Source organism: Solea solea, chromosome 3, assembly GCF_958295425.1.
Source record: "Solea solea chromosome 3, fSolSol10.1, whole genome shotgun sequence".
Lineage (NCBI taxonomy): Eukaryota > Metazoa > Chordata > Actinopteri > Pleuronectiformes > Soleidae > Solea > Solea solea.
Window position 1 is genome coordinate 27,182,965 of NC_081136.1, and position 19,663 is coordinate 27,202,627.

Below are 19,663 nucleotides of genomic sequence, written 5' to 3' on the forward strand. Positions count from 1 at the left end.
TTTCTGTCTCCCTTCTCCTCCTCCTTTTTTTTCCAGGATGTCTTCCAAGCGACCAGCCTCTCCATATGGGGGGACAGATGGAGAGGTAACCATGGCAACCAGCAGACAGCGAGTGGAGGATGAGGAGACTGAGGGACTGAGCAGTGTCATCCACCTCCCCCTGGCCTCCTACTGCAGCAAGGTGTCCCCTCGCTCGCCCCCCAACCGCATCTTGGACAGCCCCCCAACATGGTAAGGACAGCCACCACTTTATTGCTCCATCTGGCTCAGTGTTTCTGTGGCGAAGGCACCTACCTTTGGGTGACTGTTCTTGAGCACTTACTCTGGATTATGCATGTTAACATGTGCAATGCTGAGATGATGTTTTCCTCAGGACATTTCCTGTAGCTTGTGGCGTTGCTTTAAAATACAGCTGGGTTTTCACATTGGGTGATTGGTCATATAATAAAAAAAAAAGTTCATCACGTCATTTAAAGTTGCATAACTCGGTCAACTCAGTAATAAAAGCTTTTTTTTATCTGATGCTTACTGATAATATACTGCCATAAATTCTATACCTAGAAAAGATTGAAAACAAAACACTCCCTACAACGTTGTCGGTGTCACAATAATCCAGGATTATCTGATTCACAGTTATATTGCAAACAAGAGCCACTTATGTCTAATTCAGCATAATTTAATGGTGACAGGTTGCTTAAATGTTAACATACTGTATATAGACTCAACTCAGAACTCAAGTCAGAGCCCATTGCAGACGTGTAATATCAAATTATATCCCCCAAAGCATAAAGGAAACCGAGTTCTAAAACTTACTGTGGGATTATCCTGTCGAATAATTATACCGCAGATAATAATAACAATAGTATAAAAATTCATTAATATCACCTTTTTGTGTTGCTTCAGTCATTTTTGGTCTCTTTAACACTGTGCTCTTCATAAACGTGTATAGTACAATGACATCTTCAAGTTTTGTCTGCAGTCCCGGTCACTGGCTACTTGGCTTTCAACTCTCTTCCTCCATTGGCTCCCTGCCTTTGGCTTTGTATCCCGTGAGGTCGTTTGCCTGTGTGTGTGTTTGAGAGTTTTCACATTGAAAGTGACCCCCCTGCAGGCCACAGACACTAGATCAGATTATGTTCAGGATAATCCTGACCCCTTCAGCCTAACAGAAGGGGAAAATCAGTGCTGTAATCAAAGTGCGCCGTGTGACTGAAAATTACAACCTATTTCTTGTACTAAGTTTTTTGGCCATACTGTTTATTTGTCATCTTCTGAAATGGATACATAATGTAATTTCAGTCATGAAACATGATCAGAATTGTGCTGTTTCTAATAAATATCCAGTCCTTTTACAGAGAAATAAAAATAAATGTTTGGGTGTATTGGAAACCTTTATATCAGTATGTTGTTTATGTTGTTACCTTTAAGGTCCTCAACACAAAAACCTGCACACATCTCAGCAGTGAGGAAACAAAGTATACAGACATTTATTTAGTGATTCATGATAGAAATGAAAAGAGTCAGATTTCTAAAGACGCAGAAATTGACTTTCTCTCTGTGAGTGAAATGCGGTTCGGCACTGAGAGCTCGAGTTATTGTTTTTTTTATTATTTTGTATTGGCGAAAGAAAAAAAAAATGAAGGTTCAAGGCTACTCTTTGGGAGCACACATGTTTTCGCTTTTATGTGCGCTCCACCAGCCGTTGCCTTGAGCTGATGCACATTTGCGTGACTGCAAAATGTGAGCCGTTGCAATGAGTCACTTCATGTTTGGATGAAGTGTGACATTGTCCGTGATGCTGAATGTATGGGGCTCTGTTTTTGTAAGTGCTTTTGTGTGCGCACGTGTGTTCGTACAGTCGCATCTCCCTTATGATGCACTGTAAATAATAGTGTAGACTCTGCTGTATGATCTGTGTGTGTATGTGTATACACAGCTTTATTTGGATCGATAGCTGTTAAAAACACGCATGACTTACTTAGCATTTCAGTATGATAACAGGACTGTATTGGGGTATAAGGGGTTTAGTTCTTTTTCGATTGTTGGCCAAAGATAAATTTGACTATCCACCATAGGAAAAATATGTTTAACCTTTTGGAGTCGTGTGTTCAAAGATTTTTTTTTCTGTTTTTGCTCTGTGTGTGTTTCGGTGTCTGTGCTTCACCCTTACCTCGATACACACCTTGTCAGAGCAGCGCTCTGATAACGACTGGCGACCTTTCCCCCCATACTGATGATAAAACAATGAAGCCGTGCTTAGGAGCTGTAATGGAAAGCTAATTCTGTAATTAGCCCACTGATTAGCCCGCAGGCTCCTCCCACGATGGACTCTGCATGTGTGGCAGGTGCCAACTGTAAACCAAAGTCCTGGGGCCATGAGGGAGCACACACACACACACACAAACAGGTTATCTGTTGGAGTTAAGGACAGTGATTAGATTATCTCTGATATCATTTAGATATATTTATCCTTTAAATCTGCACTATATAAAATACAAAACATTCACAATCATTACTGTCATTAAGTATGTTAATATCCTCAAACTGACACATGGCTGCTTTCTCGTCCGTCCGTTCGTTCACAGATGAGAGGAAACAGTGCTGATAGGTGTGTTTGTTTGTTTGTTGGGGGCGAGGATGGAGAGACTCATATGCAGCATATTAGATGAAGTCGTGAGCAGGATATGTGTGGTATGGGCTTGGGCTTATCCGGCTGCCTCTTTGGCATGTTGTAAGATGTGTGTTAAGTTTTTCAATCCCTTTGCAGCTGACAGTCAGTGGGGGGAGTGGATGAATTAAAGTAAAGTAAAAAAAAAAAAAAGAGAGATGGAGAGGGGGGAGAGGAGATTTACAGCGAGGCGGGGGTGTCAGTGGTAGTGGGGTGTGGGGGTCTCTCTCTCACTCTCTCTCTCTCTCTCCCAGGGCAATTGTTGTGAAGTGATAGGGGGAAGTAAATGGCTCATTGGTGATAGGTTGACTTAGAAGTGAGGCAGTGAAGGGAGAGAGAGGATGGGGGGGGGGGGGGGATTACAGCTTTATCTTGTCATAGTAAATTAACACGGCAGCGGAGAAGTGCTCAGCTACACACTGACCTCTTCATCCCGCCCGCCTCGCCTGCCTGCTCAGCTTTGGCCCAGCCGCTTTACCTGTCTGCTGCAGCTGCACAGCTACACATGCTCACACACATAGGTTTTTTTAAAGCGTGAAATGTGTTGAATTATTCAATTTTTAAAATTTTTGTTTTTGTGCTCTGTATAGGAATAGTGCCGCTCATAGAGTAATGGTTTGCAAATGACTGTAGTTTAGCTAAAAGGGTGTTTCACTAAATGCGAAGTTCTTGCAGTGCAGCTTGACTGGCTGAGAGCAGCTCAGTTCACATGGCTGATGGGAAAGATTTTAGCAGCTTTTTAGTTGAGGTCAGCCATCAACACAACCAATCCACAATGCACCTGCAGTTATTAAAGGATACATTTTTAACTATGTGACAGAAACCAAATCTACATCCGCACAAAACAAAACATAATAACGTTTAAACCACACTACATGCTCAAATCTTTGTTTCTCAATATCTTTCTTACTCGATTGTATTTGTTTAGGTGTTTCATATTTGTGTTTTTGCAGCCTCTCACAGAAAAAAACGTTTTCACATCAGGCCGAGGCAACCATCTTCTTTTATGAACATGTTAAAGGACAAACACTAATTATTTCAATAACAGGCAAGATGCACGTGAAGGCAATACGAACGCATAAAGGCATTATGTCTTCATTTTCCACAGGCCTTCTCTTTCCTTCTTTTTGTATAATTTGTATGTGTGACTTTGTGTGTGTGTGTGTGTGCGTGCGTATGTGCTCATGAATTTGACAGATTTAACACAGTCATTGAGCAGTCTTGAGACACAGTGGTCACACTTAATTTCTCATGCCAGTGATGCACTAATTAATCAACACACGCTTTCCTGTCAACAGAGAAGGGTGTGGTAAAATTTACTGGCATGCATTTTAACCAAACTGATATTTAAAATACAGAAAATACAGCTGTGTGTTTTTAGATAAGGAAAGGAAAAGACTGTAATTCCTAGACAATAAGTGGACGATTAGGACATTAGGAACCCTTTAACGACGCAGCAGCAATTATTAGATTATTAAATAACTGAACAGAAGTTTCAAGTCAAAACTCACAATCTGAGTTTTAGTATGGCATGTAAATGGATTTGTGTCTATGTGCATGTGTGTTTGTGTATTTGGCAGTGCGCTAGAGGTGTGCTAAGTATATGTCATGAAGATTGGCAGCACTGGCGTGGAGTTAAGTCTTTGCTTCCCTGCAGGGGTGATCAGTGTCATCCTTTTGGTGTGTATCTGTGTGTATGTATTTTAGCTTAGCAACTGTTCCCTGTTCTTCCCACCGCCACCTTGTCCATGCCTTGATCCACGACGACACACGCGTGTCAAATATTGTTTTTTTGCCCTTACACCTTGCACAGTCTGAGAGCAGGACTAGAGGGATAAAGAGTTTTTTTTTCCTTCTGTTGGGCAATAGTGGAGGAGGAAGGGAAGAAGACGGAGGAATAAAAAAAGAAAGAACTGCAGCATCTGTGCTGGCTGTAGGAAAAGAAATTGTGTTTTGAATTTTTTTTTTCACTCTCTTTTTCTGGCAAGAGTTAAGTGTTTTTAAACCAACATCCCCTCACAGATGAGCTTAAGAAGACAAAAGTTGTTTAATTCGGTTCCATTGCAGAGGCAGTAAAAGGATAAAGAGAGTAAGGCGCAATTTTTACTTTGTTCCAGTCATTTGGAAGAGAATTGACATCTGCAAACTAAAGGCAGAACCGCCCACACTGCCAGCCTGCCACATCTAGTACATATAAATACATGCATGCAGGGACTCACACATTTGTACACACACCTACAGGCTATGTACACACACAGTGGCACACATATATGCACAGAAATGGCAGAGACCTGCTCAGGGAGGAGGGCATGAACGGATCCAGAGTATTCAGAGTTTGTGTTTGTACTTATGAATAAATGCATTTTGATGAGAAAAGTTTTCCAGCCAGTTTTAGTGCAGGAGCAACCAAACATGTCTCTGCACACACGTCAGTTGAGTGACACCAGTTTACAGTTGAAGGCCTGTCTTTCGTCTTGTTTTTTTGATCCTGCTGCCTTGGACTTTGCTGTGCAAGTCGCCAGCAAGGCACATGGATTACATGTTGGGACGTTGATCGAGGGGGGAATAATAATCATAACCCATTTAAGTTGCCTTTGGGATAAGGCTGTCTGTGTGACTTCACACATAAATAATGTCATGGGCCCTAATGTACCAGGTCTTTGAAGAAGCCACGGCTCCCTGCTAATTCCCTTTGATTGGGAAATGACCTTCATTGTTGGATGCGATGTGATGACATCTCCCTGGCAGCTGTTTGACAGAGAAGAAAGATCCGAAACCTCCCCACCCCCCCAACTCCACCAGCCTCCCCTCCTCCCCTCTCCATCTTCCTCCCATATTCTTGTTCTGTTTGTTTTGTTTGCGCGACATCTTTCTCAAAAGAAAGAGTGTGGTTGTTTTAAGTAGGCGCTGGATTAGATAAATGGGATGTGACAGGTGTGACCGCTGCCTTCCAGATGCCTGCCTTCCTCTCTCTCTCTCTTTATTTCTGTATCTCTCCGTCAACTCGCTCTCACTTCTTTCCTCTAATTACATTGCCCCTGTCTCTCTCCTTCTCCTTTTTTTTTATGTCTGTCTGTCTTCGAGTTCTACCTGCTTACACTCCGTCTCTCTTTCTCCCTTTTTCTTTCTCTGTAACTGGGTACATATGCATGTTGTGCCAGAGCTGATGCAACTTCTAATCATAAAGCTGCTCATTTGAAGTCTGAATTTCCCTAATATTAAGAACAGGAGAGGGTAAAAGGAGAAAGTAAGACAGGTTAGCAAGAGGAGAAAAGTGAAGTCCTGAGACACTGTTCTAGTGCCACACAGCCCTCAGCTGGTGAGTTTGCAGTCTCAACATCAACTGACCGAAGACTCATTGCCCTATCATGCAGTAAATATTCACCCACTACTGCTGTGTCATCACTGTCACACTCTGTCCCTCTATTACAATGCATGTGCAAGAGAAGTGCAAGAAGAGAATTTGTGAATTATTGAGCGAGCCAACATCTCCGGGCGAGTGTGGAAATACACAAACCTGAGAAGAGAGAAAGTCAGTGAAGTGCAGAAAACGCCAAGTGATCATGGTCTTCTACCTGACAATGAAAGCATTGTCAATATTAAAAGCCTCTGTGTGACTTTATTCTGTCAGTTAAGCACAGAGGAATGATTTGAGACCTTGTTTCGAGGGGTTTTCAGCTGAAGTGATCACTTTGATGAAGAAAAAGCTCGACCTACTGAATAGAAAATAAAAGCAACTGAAGTTATCTGGGCTCTAAATGACTTCACTATGAACTGTGATCCAAGTTCCACCTCCACCATCAGCCTTTGAGTTAATGATTAGAAGACCTTCCTCACCCTTAATACGCTATAATGTCATTCATTCAAATGGAATGTGCCACAGTCTTCCTGTCTCACTCAGAAGCAAACTCACACACACAGTTTCACACACACACGCCCACACAGACTGACAGAGGTACTGTATATGTGCGGTGCTGTCCCAGGTGGTGTGTTTCATACTGTAGCCAGATTAGCCAAAGATTAACCCTGTGGACCATTGACCCTCGTGTCTGCAAAGGGCTGAATTAACAGACTGGTTGGCTGATTGACTTACTGACTCACTTATTTCTGTAATTAAATGGCAACGCACGCACGCACACTTCAACGCATATGCTTGGATAAGTGATGCCATACATATTTGTATGTCTGTCAATGCATTCAGAGCATATGTACTGTTCTTGGTGCTCATCAAACATGTATGTGGACAAAGAGATGATGTGGGTGCTCAGACAGAGCTCAGCCTGCCTTCGCTCACAGCTTCACTCTAAATTCAGCTGAGTCGGTTTTATTGAGTCAAAGACTTAAGATGCTCAAAGTTACTTACGCTCAATTCCTGACATGTTTTATTCTTTGTCGTTCTGTTTGTATTCTGTCCTCTGTCTTCTGACATTTTAACTAAAGACCCGACGCAACTTAACTCAAAGACAGAAATTGTATCAATAAAAAATAACTAAACAAGAAGAACTACTCCTCCTCCCTTTTAATAGGTAAAAAATTTGAATTTGAAATCAAATGTTTTTCCACTAATAAAGGTTACCCAAACAAAACTTATTTTCTTTTTACAACTAGTCACAAACTGCTCTCATACATGTAGTACATAACGCTGTAGAGTTTAGGCCCAAGCCCAAAAAGTTAAACATCTGATTGTTTATAGTCCATAATAAATTAGGCTAGTTATTCATCATGACAGCTGGGCAAAAGCAAAAAAATGTATGTTCTATTTTGTTGCTAGACTGATTTTTAGTCATTGTGATTTTCCCGTGTTTTCCTTTCAGATGTTTGTGAAAATGTTTTGACTCTGCTCCAAAGCTTTGTTCCTTGGAAAGGGATCTATTTTTTTTTCGTAATTCTCGTTTTTTTTATGCAGTTTCATCTAAAGCATTAATTGTTACGAATCCTAGGACAAAAATTGCACACAACTGCAACTTGGGTTCAGCGGCGTTGGACGTCCTTCAGAGGCGAGCTGTCAAAGACTTTGTAATGTAGAGATAGCCTGACTCTAAGAGTGTGCGGAGTCCTTTGCTGTTGTTTGATGTGTTTGTTCTGTCAAGTACCTCCAAGTCAGTCAAATGCAGATTCCAGGGAATGTGATAGGAAAAAAGGGAGAAGTAAACTTGAGAAACTTGAGAAAACTGGCTAGCGATGAAAGTTATTTGCATTGAGTTAAGGGAAGGGGAGAATAAAGGGAGGATGGAGATAATGAGTGGGTGTATGCCAGCTCCTCCCCCACTTAGTCTTAACTTTTTCTGATTTTTGTCATTAAACTTTCTTCACCTTGCCTCTCCTCTCCTCCCCTCAGGACCAGGACGGCATTAAGGGCAACTCTCTGAGTCCTTACGCCCAACACAATTCTACCTCACCAGGCAAAGAGGACGGTGGAGGCGGGGGACGGCCCTGCAGTGACGGGGGCTTGGCCACAGGCACTTTGGGCACCCCCGAGAGACGCAAGGGCAGCCTGGCAGATGTGGTGGACACACTGAAACAACGCAAGATGGAGGAGCTGATCAAGAATGAGCCAGAAGGTCAGTGATGAAAGAGGATGCTTGTGCAGGCCAGATGTGTGATCTGCAACTCCCTGCCATCTCTCTGGCTCTGTGTTGCTTTTTTATCACATTCTCTTCTTCTTTCTTTCTGTCTTGTTTTCTCTATGGCTCTCCCTCTCTCTGTCTGTCTGTTATGAACCCACACACATTCAGATGAGAGGCTAGCCTTTGTTTTTCCAGCACACAAACAAATAGCAGTTTGGGCCTATTGTCCACCAAGCTTTGCATAATTATTACCACCTGACAAATAAGATATGCATATGCATGCATGTGTACAAGTTTGTGTAATGTACACTTGAGCATGTTCAAGGTCTGAAATTGAACTTGAATGTTCTAACAACTCAATTAATGTTTAATTTCAAGGAGGACACACGTACATGATAATTTATTTTATCTTAATTTCTGAGGATTATACGTAACCTGGCACTCGTCTTTGTTAAACGGCGTCTCAGTCTTTGGATAAAGACCTCAAACATTGTTGAGGAAGCAAAACCAGATTTATGCCCAAGGCCACATAGATTAGCTTGATCACCCCCCACATTTAATGCTCAAATTTAGCCCTGGGCAAACAGTTGGATTTAGGAAAAGATACAGAATCAGCCCATGGCCAAGTCTTTTTTTCTTTTCTTTTTTTGCTGGGCAGATAAATGTGAGCTCAAATCACTTTGAAATACATGGTAGTGATAATCTGATAAGGGCATCACCAACAGGTGCCATTCATTCAGTGCTTTATTGGTGGAGAATTATTTTGAGTGCTACACATGGTCAGTGACAGTATCCCAACAGGTCCCTGAAACTGGTAGCACTCTGATGCCTTTAAGAGCACTTAAGCCACGATTGGGTAATGGTGTTGTGGTGTAGGTTTGACTACAGAACCCAATCTGCCCAACTATATTTTTAAACTGATCCCCTTAAATGAAATCTGATCTCTGTTAGACCTGACTTAAAAACAACCAAAGATATTAAGACCACATATAATTAATGTAGTCAAACTGAATAGACCTTAATTTGAAAAGGACATGTAGACTGGCAGCAGCGTTGTATACATTATGTACAAATATACCTTTCTTAGCTCTTTCAGCTTTATTTTCCTCTTTGTGAACTGTATGCAGCCTAAACAACTCTGTGCCCACAAGGTGGAAGAATAGTATAGAAATATGTTCAAATCTACTCGTACTCGTGTGTCTTTGTCTTACCCAGGCTTACATTTCAAGCTGTGATGTGCTAACATTATTTGAAGTCTTTTCTGAAAGCTGTAGAGACTGCTGGTCAGCTCTTGCTGTCTGATTGTTTTTATTCCAGTCGATACAGAAGCCTGTTGTGGCACATTTGACAAAAAGAAATACAGAAGGACAGAAAGAAGAATGAAAGTAAGGAAGACAAAAGGCTGGGCAGCTTGTTGATCTGCACTGTTTTGGGTTGGGGTTTTTTTTACTGCTTAAATGGACCTCATGAACCTGCTGCACATGGAAAAAAACCAACAAAAATAATGGATCTTTATGAGCCAGTCAGTGCAAAGAGAGCACAATGAGGAGAAGAAAAAGACAGGAGGAATAAGCGAAAAAGAGAAAAAGCAACGTCTTCACAGAGCCCATTAGCAGAGTGCCACAGTGGTGCGGCATCCAAACCTACCCCAAGCATTATCTGCCCTACGTTTAAATGAAACGTGCCAACAAAAGGCCCCAGCGCCTCTAGACCCAGCACGCACATACACGCATGCACTCACTCACACACACTCGCACACACTTACACACACAAACCCTGGCCAGGGGAGAGAAAGGAAGACAGAAAAGACAGGAAAGGAAGAAAAGGGGAGCTGAGAAAAGATGAAAAGACGCTGAAGAGAGAGCATGGATGGGGATTGGGGGATTGGGGGGTTGGGGGGGGAGACAAGGGGCTGTATTGAACGCAAGATAGAAATCCCTTATCTGTGCCCGGCTACCTATTGTTTGGCTGTGTGGCTCAGAAAGGCCATTAGCAGCAAACAGCAGGTTGGGATGAAAATTTAATGAAGGCTTTAATCATTATGAAAGGCCTGGAATATTACTGCTCTCTCATTCTCTGTCTCTCTCTCTCTCTCTCTCTCTCTCTCTCTCTCCCTCTCTGTGTTTCTGTCTCTTACACACTTGCTTCCAGCCGGATCAATGACACACACACACACAAGCATATTTAGAGTGGAGGAACATTAACATCAGGAAGGATGTGAACAAGAGGCCAAAGACGCAAAATGGGTCAGAAAACGATAAACATCTCAAAACAAAAGAGAGGCTTGACTTGAAAAAAAACAAAAAACAAGGCAGCCAGAATGCAAGCCATCTCACACACACACACACACACACAAGTATGACTTAAGTTTGAAAGATGTAGTTTTGTGTCTGTGGCTAGTGTTGCTCTACTTAGATTAGATGAATGGAGAGTGGTGGATACTAGGTCAGTGTGTGTATTTGTGTGTGTGTGTGCGCCGTCGAAGCCTTTGGGACCCTGTATACTTGTGTGTAAGTATTTGCATATGTATTTGTGACAGAATGTGAATACACGTGCATGGGTAAGCATTGCATTTGGCTGAACGCGTATAAGGTGTGTGTGTGTGTACGTGCATGCCTGCGTGAAGGCCTCTAATAAATGACTAGCCATGTTGTCCCCCATGGCCTGGCCCAACCAGGCTCTACCGCTCTCCTGCTCTCTCCATTCATCTCCTGTCTCACTCCACTGGCCACCTGCTACCCTGGAGATGCACAGTCTCACACAGCAGCACATACGTGAGCAGACGCACACACATAATCAAACACTCCTACCCACTGTCTTGATAAATTCTTCAGGAGCAACAGGGAGGGGGAAAAAGCACAGATAAAAATGCCATGGCATAGCCTTGAACGTATACATATATATATGTGTTTGTGTGCATGTCCATGTAGTTATCCGGACCTGAGGCAAGAGGTCGCTTGGAGAGCGGCTCGTGCTCAAGAGTGTGTGCGTGTCATTATGTAGAATAATGAGAGCAGAGAGCAGAGCAGTGTGGGGGTCACAGGGTCGAGAGGAGAGTTGGTGCTTAAACCCAAGAGAGATGACTGCATGTGCAGTACACTGGCGGACAGTTCCCTTGGACTTGCCATTTAACCTTGTGTGACCCCTTTGTAATAGAGCAAGGAGTAGTAATCTATCAGCCCAGCTGTGGAGAATAAAGACATGCAGATAGATAGTTATTTCAATGAAAGAGAAGGGAAATATTGGGAAATAAAAGGAGAAACATCACTAAATGGGGCACAGATGTTCCTCTTAGCCCCTGGAGTAGTGCCTCCACTGCCCAGGACTCTCCTCTCCTCTCCTCTCCTCTCCTCTCCTCTCCTCTCCTCTCCTCTCCTCTCCTCTCCTCTTCTCTCCTCTCCTCATGCTCACGCTTTGACTGTAAGTGGCTCCCATTAAGAGCCAGCTGAGCTCCGTCTCTAGTCCCGTCTGTTGACCCTCTGCTACAGAGCTACAGATACCCGTCACCGTGGCTCTGTGGCCTCTGGGGATTTTCTATTATTTTCTCTGTTTTAGTTAAAGTCAAGTTATGAACAGAAACTCGAGTGCGTGCATCTATTGACGTGGCCAAAATCTGTTGAATGTTAACAGTGCCCAACGTAAAATGCATTCATCTATCAGCAATGCCAAAGATAAAGCTGTATCACATTGCATGCAGTGTTACGCTAGACTTCCACACGGGAAAAGCCAGTGACGCCGCCGTCGTGTTTGTCTACAGAATGATATATATATATATAATGATATGAAGCTATAGCTTTGAAGGATAATTTAAGGCAGATGATTCTGCTCTGAGCCTGGTCAAGTGGCTTTGATGAGCAGTTTCACCTGCTGTTTGTTGCATTGTTCAGGTCAGTGAATGGCAATGTTCTTGTTTTACTGAACCGTGGGTGCAGCTCAGGGGTCAGACCTCTGCCTTTATATTGTATGGCCTTGAACTGGACACACGTGCGGGGGAAAAAGACACTCACACATATTCAGCTAACACACACACACACGCACAAAACACACAGGTTTACAGCCTTGCTGGCAACCTTCAGGTCAACCAGAATGGTGTTTTTATGGCTGAGCGTACTCATTGCTCCAAGACACTGGCTTCCATACTGAAAATGCCAACTCAATGACAGATGTCACACAACACACACTCGCAGACACAAGCTCACACATGCACACACAGCACTTCATCTATTTTCAAGGCAAACCCTGGGCTTGCTTTTAGAGAGCACTGAGGCATTTTATAGGACAGCACTTAGGCAAAGCCATTGTGCCACACAAGCACACAGTGACCGGAGCCCCCTCACGCCTCCATACACTCCAATGGGTGACAATGGGAAGGGCGGATACATTCTGCCAAGAAGAAAGAGAGGGAAAGAAAGGGAGGGGAAAAAAAGCTGGAGAAGTAGAGGGATTGAGGCAGTCTCTCGTTCATCCTTCCATCAGTCTAACCCCCACCCTGTCCTCACTTTGCCTAATCCTTCTACTGCTCTGCTGCTGTCTTCTAAGGGGTTATGTCAAATACAGACACACACACACATGCTTGCACAATATAAACACCTACAATGGCATATACAACCATTAAAATCATCGCATTGACCTGCAACTTTTAAGCACACATCCCTAAGGGGAATTTGTGAACTGAAACACAAATGTGCAGCTCCCCCAGACACACACACACACACACGTATATACAGCAGCAGGTTCACAGCCTTAGCGTGGGAGCGAGGGAACGTCTTTATGTGATTTCCACCCTTGTCGGTAATTAGTTAGTTGTATAAATTAACATGAAGTGCAGCAGGACTCTCACAGCCATTGTTTGTCACGATCATTCTTCTTGAGCTGGGGAATGAAACAGAAGGGAAGGTTGGAAGAGAGAATAGTTTTTTTTGTTTTTTTTTTAATTCATTAGAGGCAAAAAAAAAAGTTCAAGGAAGCAAGAAAAAACACAATTTTCTACATAGTCAGCATTTGCTTCAGACAAGTTGACATAATGCTTCTGAGACCAACTCTGCCTTGAACTCTTTTCTAAGGAGATTTGAACTCCCTGCGCTGTGTTTTTCATGTAATGCCTTCTATCCCATGATATGGCAGAGAAAAAGAAAACCTTCTGTATAAAAATTGAAACATTCTTTGCTTTAAAAAGTGAAATGGCATTCTTTTGCACAAATAAAAGTTCCTTTATGAACACCAGTTCCTTTTTTATGTACCATTTCTCCAGTTACCCAAGTCTCATCGTGCCAGTAAACTTATTATTTGTTGTAGAAAAGTCATTGTGGGCATGGCTTACATACAAGTCATTTCATTTTATTTTATATTGTTTTTGTTTTCTTTATGCATTATGTGGCATGAGAAACAGGCAACGTCAGGGGGCGAACCTGAGGCATATTGTGTTGCGGGCCATTGTTGGTTCAATGAAAGACGCATTCAAGTCACTTTTCTTATTGAATTGTTTTGCGTCTGCTTTTCAACGTGGCATTCTCTCTCCAGCCTTCCACCAGACAATTGGTGGGGATGAAACTTCTTTTTACCATTCTTCTCCGTCCAGATGAGCGATATTAAGGAGATGAATAGGTATGTGTGTGTGTGTGTGTGTTTGCATGGAGAAGCAGTGCCCCAGCTTTTGTCCAATACATGAGCATAAAGGGGTTTACAGAGTAGAGAGAAGAGAGAGGGCCCTGTGGTTGTCCTGGTGGTGTGTGTGTGTGTGCGTGCGTGCGTGCGTTTGTGTGTGTTATAGGCCTCCTGGTGTGGCATTAAGTTAAGGACAAAAGCTGAGGTTCATGAATCAGCCACTGCTTCCATATAGCTTAGCTATTTTTGACCCATTACATTGTGCTTTGTGTGTATTTTGTGCGATGATGTCCCATGAAGTCTTGGGTAGGATGTATTTAGAAGTGTGTATTTCTTCACAGTAATAATTTATTTGTGCATTACTTTGGTTTCATTTGCACCTTTTGAACAGATTATGTTTTGGACTCTCTTTGTGTTATAGTGTGTATTTGTGCGAGTCCCACTGTCTCATACAAAGGCCTTGTGTCACAGACTCCCAAATATTAGACAAGACCCAGTGTTTTGCCGTCCACACATTCACTTTCATTCAACTGCATATCCCATGACCAAATCAGTGGAATCCATGATTTATCTGTTCAGCTTTCTCATAAACTCACTTCATTTGCACGCCCTGTTGTTTTTCCTTCCTTTTCTTCTACTTTGCTTTCTGGGTCTTTTCTCCCATTCCCATGGAGAGACAGTGGAATGTTTTTATGCTGCAAAAATGGCTGCAAGATTAATGAGTTTTGTGTTAAGTGCACCGACTTTCATTTGCCCCTCAATTACTTTATCTAAAGGATATGAAATGCAACGGGAAAATCTTAAAACTTTTCAATGAGGCACTTAAGCAAAGATAAGCGCTGAGAAGAATTGCTGCTTGGAACTCAGTTTTCTAAGGCAAGATGGCTGTAACCTCAAACCTATTTGAGACAATAAAATTCAAGTTAGCTGATGACTTCCAACAGCCCCGAGTAGTTTTCTGACATACTGTACTACCAGTTCTTTTTCAATTAAGTGGATGTTGCATTTTGTACCTGTACTTGCCTGATTTATTATTATTTTTTTCCATTGTAGGTATCTCTTTCTGTAACACTTTACAAACTGCTCTTCACATGTACATTTACTACAACTAAAAAGTGAAATAGGCGGAAGATTCACATGAGTTATGCATTTATGAATTGAATGAATTTTTTCATGCCTTTTCTTTGTAGGGTGACATAATTGGTAGCACTTAATTCTGCAGGTTCAAAAATGTCTTTTGACCTGTGTCTAAGATGTGTCTTTGAAAACACTGTAATTCAGGGTTTTTTCATTTGTGTTTTGCTCAGAAGAAATGTAGATGTTTGTACGTATATAAATATGCATGTGTGTGCACTTTCATGACTCTCGTGATTGAGGCAGCGTTAAAGTTAACTTTAGGTTTTAATATAGAGACTGAGGATTATGTTAATGCTACATAATTATGTGTTTACAATATATTCAGTATTTATCATGCTTGTGCACACCATTCTGGGTTTGCCACATACTGCATGTTACTATACACAGAAACTACACCCCAGTTTTCACGGTTTAATCCACATAGGCTCGTGTACAAAGTGGCACAATCTGCTTAGTGTAATTTTACATCTCAGCTGTAACACACATGTGAAGCTGTAGTCTCCCATCAGCCATGTCAGCTACATCCAGCGCAGGGTTTAAGACCTGACATGGATGTAAAGGGGCTTTAACTGCCTGAGCTAAAATACAACATATATATAAAAAAAAAAACATGATTCTGAGTACAGAGTTTTGCTCCACACTTGATGACCTGACCGTGACGTCACACAACCTGGCAGGATACCACGCTGTTCACCTCTATAGACGCATAAACCAGGCAATATGTCATGCAAATTGTCCTCCTCGCTGGCTGTTCTTATCATAAAAGTGAAGATGGTGGATAGATATTTTGCCCCGGGATGCCAAACATTGTGAGACAGGCTAACGGCAGAGAATTTTACCGGATCCCCACAGATCCAGAGAGACAGTGGAGGTGAATCACTGCTATAAGACGTGCTCACAGCGAGCAGAGGGAGACAGAGTGATGGGAGCCCATGAGCAACGGATTTCTTGGTTAACTCTCAGTAAATAATGGATTCAGTCTGACACAATATTAACTCAACAATTATTTACATTACACTTGTTGCTAATGCCTACGTTATGCTTACGCGACATTTACCCTTCCAGTGACAACAATGCTATATTTAGCTATATATAGCTGGGACACTCCAGAGTTGAATGTTTGTCACAAAGCCAGATTGCTTCCATTTGTTTCCCTCCAGGCTCTTGTAAACTTCCAGTGACTCTCTGGAGTAAGATGAAGTCAATCAGGAAGTTGATGATGTCAGGGTACTGCAGGTCTGGTCCTCTCCGACGCAGGGGGGCATTATAAGGATCATACACATTCAGTCTGTCTAGTTTGACAATATATTGATCGATCGCCATTGATTTAAAGTGAACTGAGTCATGTGACGTCCAGAGCTTTATATACTGGTGTCTATCCAATACCTTTCCATGCACACTTAAGTTATTTATGTAGCTCAAATTTGCCATTTAATTGACTATTGTCCTGATCCGATAATACAAGATTTATTATTGATTTATTGAACGCTAGATGGCGGGTGATATGTCCCTAAACGTGTTAGTATTGGGCATTTTCTGTATGACCTATTACATCACAACTTAAGCTGGTGGCTAGTTATGTTCATGCCGAGCACTATGTGTCTTTCTACAATTGATTTATTTCAAAATATTACATTTTTAAAGTTTTCTTGTGTTCAGTCCAATAAGCATGTTTATATATATATATATATATAGATTATATATATAGTACACAGTAATTACATGTTATCATACTCAGTGACTCTCTTTCAACATGTCAGCAACTCACATAGTAAGGAAGCCAATGTTGCAGAGCATAGTCACCCAGGCCTCCATTCGGTCAGCCGGGAAGTCAGTCCCTCAGCAAGGCAGTGTGTCAGTCTTTGAAGCCACAGGCTCTATATTAATTAACCTCTGCCTGGCTGGTCAGAGGGTAGGTCCCGCAAATGAAGTGATGGTGTCTGTGTTGTCAGCCTCAGGGGTCACGACCCCGAGCCCTCAGCATGGCCCAGCCTTATTTGAGCCAGATGTTGGGAGACAAGCATCTCGAGCGCCACTGTCCACGCCCACCCTCTGCTCCCGCTGCATTCTTTTCCTTCACTGCTGCTTTTGTGAACTGAGCAGCCATCATCAGCCACTCACGCTGAAGCTCAGATGCTCCTAGGATCACTGTACTGCTCTCTCTGCTTGCTCTCCCCCATCCTTCCTCCCTCCAGCCATCTCCATGGGATCCATCCATTCACATCTCCCCTCCTATCCCTCTATTTTCACCCCTCCCTTCTCGTTTGGCCCACTGCCCCTTTTCACTTCGCTCAGGGGAAAAAGTGCCGTGTGTGTTGCCTGGCAGCATGCCTGCTCTTATCCCTCTCCCCGTTCCCTCCTTTTCTCCTACTTCATCCTTCCCTCTCGTCTCTCTTCGCTCCCCTCATCCCTTCCGCAAGCCTCACTTCTATTACTCTTCTCCACCACCTTCTCACCATTCTTCTCCTCCCACCACCCTTTGTTCATGTTACCCTCTCCACCTGCTTCTAATCATTCCCTCTCCATATCTTTCACTCCCTGTCTCCATTCATATTTCGCTCTCCCTCCTCCCTCTCTTCCCTCTGTCTCTTCTCAGCTGGGCTCAGGAGCAGTGAACAGGTGTTGTCTCCTTTTGATTTGGGTGCTTTCGGATTAATGCTGTCAGCTCAGCTGTTAAAACAACTGCCACCGCCAGATGCCAGTCAGTTTGGGGCTGGAGCTGTCACCTACATATAGACACATACACACGCACACAGACACGGACAAAAACAAGACAAAAAAAAAACACAGACACAAGGGCTCTTGGCTCATTGCAATACAAAGCAAATCAGCTGCTATACGCCAGTCATGTCTGTAACCCAGGTGTGTGTTTCCAACACCTTTACAAAACAACAAAAATGTTGTATAAATGATGTCGGTGAAATGATGCTGAGAACATTAAAACATAGACTCAACGTACACAATCCATAATGTCCATCATCTAAGAAGGGACCATGTAATGGGAATAATTAGGCCCATTGTTTTTACAAATATGACATGCCTTTTTAAAGATGTTTAAATTAGTCAGCGACTGCTTAACATACAAAGGTGAGTTTACTCATTATTGAGATTAATACTGAGCCAGCTGCTTTTCATGTAGCCCTGAGAATTAAACCATATGAGGTCACTGGGGTAAGGTGCGCGGTGTTATCTCAACGTAGGTGTTGATTTTTAAATATTTCAATAGTGCAATATTAAATAACTTGAATAACCTTTTTCCAGTTAAGAGCAGTTGACATTCAGAAAGTGTTCTCCAGTAATAAACTGTAGAGGATTATTTCTCGGGTTGAATTAAGTGTAATAAATAGTTGCTTGTGAGGATAGATGAATAAGTCAATATTTTTTTTCATATCTCTGATTTCAAAATATTTGAAAACAGAAAAATGCATAAACTTTGACACGTTTTGAAATTAACTGTCATTGCTGTGTGCACGTTTTTAATTTAAACTGTGAAATAAGACCCTGCCCTTTTAACCCATGGAAAGATCAAGATCATGTCTTTTTTGTTCAAAATGTTCATGAGCTTTGAAGTCACAAAAACAGAACAGCTTTATTTTCCTTCATTTTGACAATAATCACCTACTTCTATCAATGAAAGAACATTTGAAAAAATACCTTGGTTTCTCCTCATAAAGTCTTATTAGGAAACACATTTAACACACACTAAAACATTTGTTTCTGTACTCAATGAATAAGCCTTTTGTTTATATTACCTTGGTCCACAAGTGTGTTTACTGTTCTAGAAAGTCTCCATTTCTAAGGCAACATGATGATGATGATGATGGTTTCTACCTTTTCACCTTTATCCACCCTCCCTCCCTCTGTTCCCCCATGACCGGCTCAGAACTCACTTGTTCCTCTATTTTCTCCAAAACATCTATCTGGCTATGTCTGCAGTGAGCACACAAATGGACACACACACCTGTCAGGGAGCCTGACCTGCTTCATTTTTAACTGTGAACTGTAAAATGGAACAAGATACCAGCATGACCACTCTGAAGCCCACCACTCACCATCTGACAAACACGCACACATACACATGCAGGCATGACGATTGAGAGCTGCACCCACATCTGATGGAGCCTTAAATAGTGCTGCTACACATGACTTACACACTGATGATCATTGATAAGTAGTTAATCATCACTTCACTCACAATTTTCAACAAATGGTATAATCCAAATTCTAAATTTAAGCATGTAGAAAAAAAGATAGCAAGCGTAGGATGGTAGTTGTTGCCAACAAAAAGGTCTCTCTCTCTCACACACACACAAACACTTTAATCGTTTTTTTAGTGTTTTTTTATCCATCTTTATTTCTCTCTTTTACTTTCACTCTCTTTCTCAAATTGAACTCATGTACTCGCGTTTGTTTGCCAGATTCACAGTAATCTTGTGATGCTGGTTCAAAGCACAGTCCACTCCAACACACTGGACACTTGTTTGGTAGGTCATGTCAGTTTGTCTAACACACTCTTGCACACTCTTACACCCAAAAGCACACACACCCAACACACACTGAAGCCTCTCTTTAGTTCTCCCTTCTACACTTTGTACTCTTTACCAGTGTGAAAACTCTCTTTAGCCCACTGACCAAAACCGTATCTTGCCCTAGTTATCTGTAGATCATGCTGTCCTTGTCCGTTTTG

At 42.2% G+C, this 19,663-nt stretch overlaps 2 protein-coding genes across 2 annotated transcripts in view; both read left to right on the forward strand.

Annotated features, from left to right (window-relative positions):
• Window positions 1-223, forward strand: part of LOC131456444 (transcription factor Sox-5-like) — a gene marked incomplete at its 3' end in the record, with an annotated part of 9,271 nt that extends 9,048 nt beyond the window's left edge. The window contains exon 2 of the mRNA XM_058624788.1: window positions 37-223. Coding sequence (XP_058480771.1) covers window positions 37-223 — 187 coding nt within the window. The remainder of the gene's footprint in view (window positions 1-36) is intronic.
• A 2-nt stretch (window positions 224-225) lies between these two features.
• LOC131456445 (transcription factor SOX-5-like) overlaps window positions 226-19,663 on the forward strand; it is a 58,994-nt gene continuing 39,556 nt past the window's right edge. Inside the window, exons 1-2 of the mRNA XM_058624790.1 lie at window positions 226-231; window positions 8,007-8,229. Of these exons, the coding sequence (XP_058480773.1) occupies window positions 229-231; window positions 8,007-8,229 (226 nt within the window). The 5' untranslated portion in view covers window positions 226-228. The remainder of the gene's footprint in view (window positions 232-8,006; window positions 8,230-19,663) is intronic.